Source organism: Sciurus vulgaris, assembly GCF_902686455.1.
Source record: "Sciurus vulgaris genome assembly, chromosome: 11".
NCBI classification, from domain to species: domain Eukaryota; kingdom Metazoa; phylum Chordata; class Mammalia; order Rodentia; family Sciuridae; genus Sciurus; species Sciurus vulgaris.
In genome coordinates, this window is record NC_136472.1 from 65709924 (window position 1) to 65711309 (window position 1386).

The 1386-nt window shown below is 44.6% G+C and overlaps 1 protein-coding gene across 1 annotated transcript; it reads left to right on the forward strand.

The window, feature by feature from the left end:
• Positions 1 to 224: 224 nt before the first annotated feature.
• On the forward strand, positions 225 to 1160 carry LOC306640993 (olfactory receptor 2D3-like; the record flags this gene model as incomplete). The annotated part of the gene is made up of 1 exon (XM_079105767.1): positions 225 to 1160. The coding sequence occupies exon 1, from the start codon at positions 237 to 239 to the stop codon at positions 1158 to 1160; it is 924 nt and encodes a 307-aa protein (XP_078961893.1). The 5' UTR covers positions 225 to 236.
• Positions 1161 to 1386: the final 226 nt, after the last annotated feature.

Sequence of the window (1386 nt, forward strand, 5' to 3'; positions counted from 1 at the left end):
ATTCTTTGAACTCGTGCTACTACAAGATTCAAGGGGAGGAAAAATAGAAATGACTTTCAATGGTCAAAGTGAAGGAAAAAGAAAATCAGACTTCTGGCATAAGGAAACTATGCATAAAGTCATAAATCAAGAATTGAATTTTGGATGCTAATAAAATATCTAAGTTATTCAGATTTTCTGAAATAACTAATGCACTTCTTTTCTTGATGCTATTCTACAAACAGGGACAAACATTCATGGGAAAGGAGAATCAAACCTCTGTGACAGAGTTTGTCTTCCTGGGCCTCTCACAGGACCCACACACCCAAGTCCTGCTCTTCCTCCTCTTTCTCCTCATCTACCTGCTGACGGTGCTGGGAAACCTGCTGATGGTGGTGCTCATTCACATAGACTCCAGACTCCACACTCCCATGTACTTCTTCCTTAGAAACCTGTCCTTTGCTGATCTCTGTTTCTCTACTACCACTGTGCCCCAGGTGCTCGTCCACTTCCTGGTGAGGAGGAAAACCATTTCCTTTGCTGGGTGCTCAATACTGATCATCGTTCTGCTTCTGACTGGGTGTACAGAGTGTGCTCTTCTGGCGGTGATGTCCTACGATCACTACGTGGCCGTGTGCAAGCCCCTGCACTACTCCACCATCATGACGCACTGGACATGCGTCAGGCTGGCTGTGGTGTCCTCGGCCAGTGGAGCATTTGTGTCCCTGGTAGACAGCACATTCACATTGCGACTTCCCTACCGAGGAAACAATATCATTAACCACTTTTTCTGTGAACCTCCTGCTCTCCTGAAGCTGGCCTCAGCAGACTCTCACAGCACTGAAATGGCCATCTTTGCAATGGGCGTGGTGATCCTCCTAGCCCCTGTCTCCCTCATCCTGGTCTCCTACGGGAACATTATCTGCACTGTGGTCCAGATGCATTCTGGAGAGGGGAGGCTCAAGGTCTTCTCTACCTGTGGTTCCCATCTCATGGTTGTTGTTCTCTTCTATGGGTCTGGAATATCTACCTACATGCGGCCAAATTCCAAGGCCACTAAGGAGCGAGATAAGATGATCTCTGTGTTCTACTCCGTAGTGACACCCATGCTGAACCCTATAATTTACAGCCTGAGGAACAAGGATGTCAAAGGGGCTCTCCAGAGAGTAACTGCAAAATAATCATTTTGGAGGTGGAGATCTTGGATCATGATGACCATTTTAGGGATGTGGAAAGAAAAGATTTTCTTGAAAATTTTCTCACTTTCATCCCATAATTTCTTTTTCCCCCTTCTGTTTTCCTATATATCTTCTCAGACAAAGTTGATATATTTCCTACTCAACGTAAACTACCTTGGTAGACAGGAAAGAAATTACATTTAAAAAATTTACATTTTATAGAATTAGT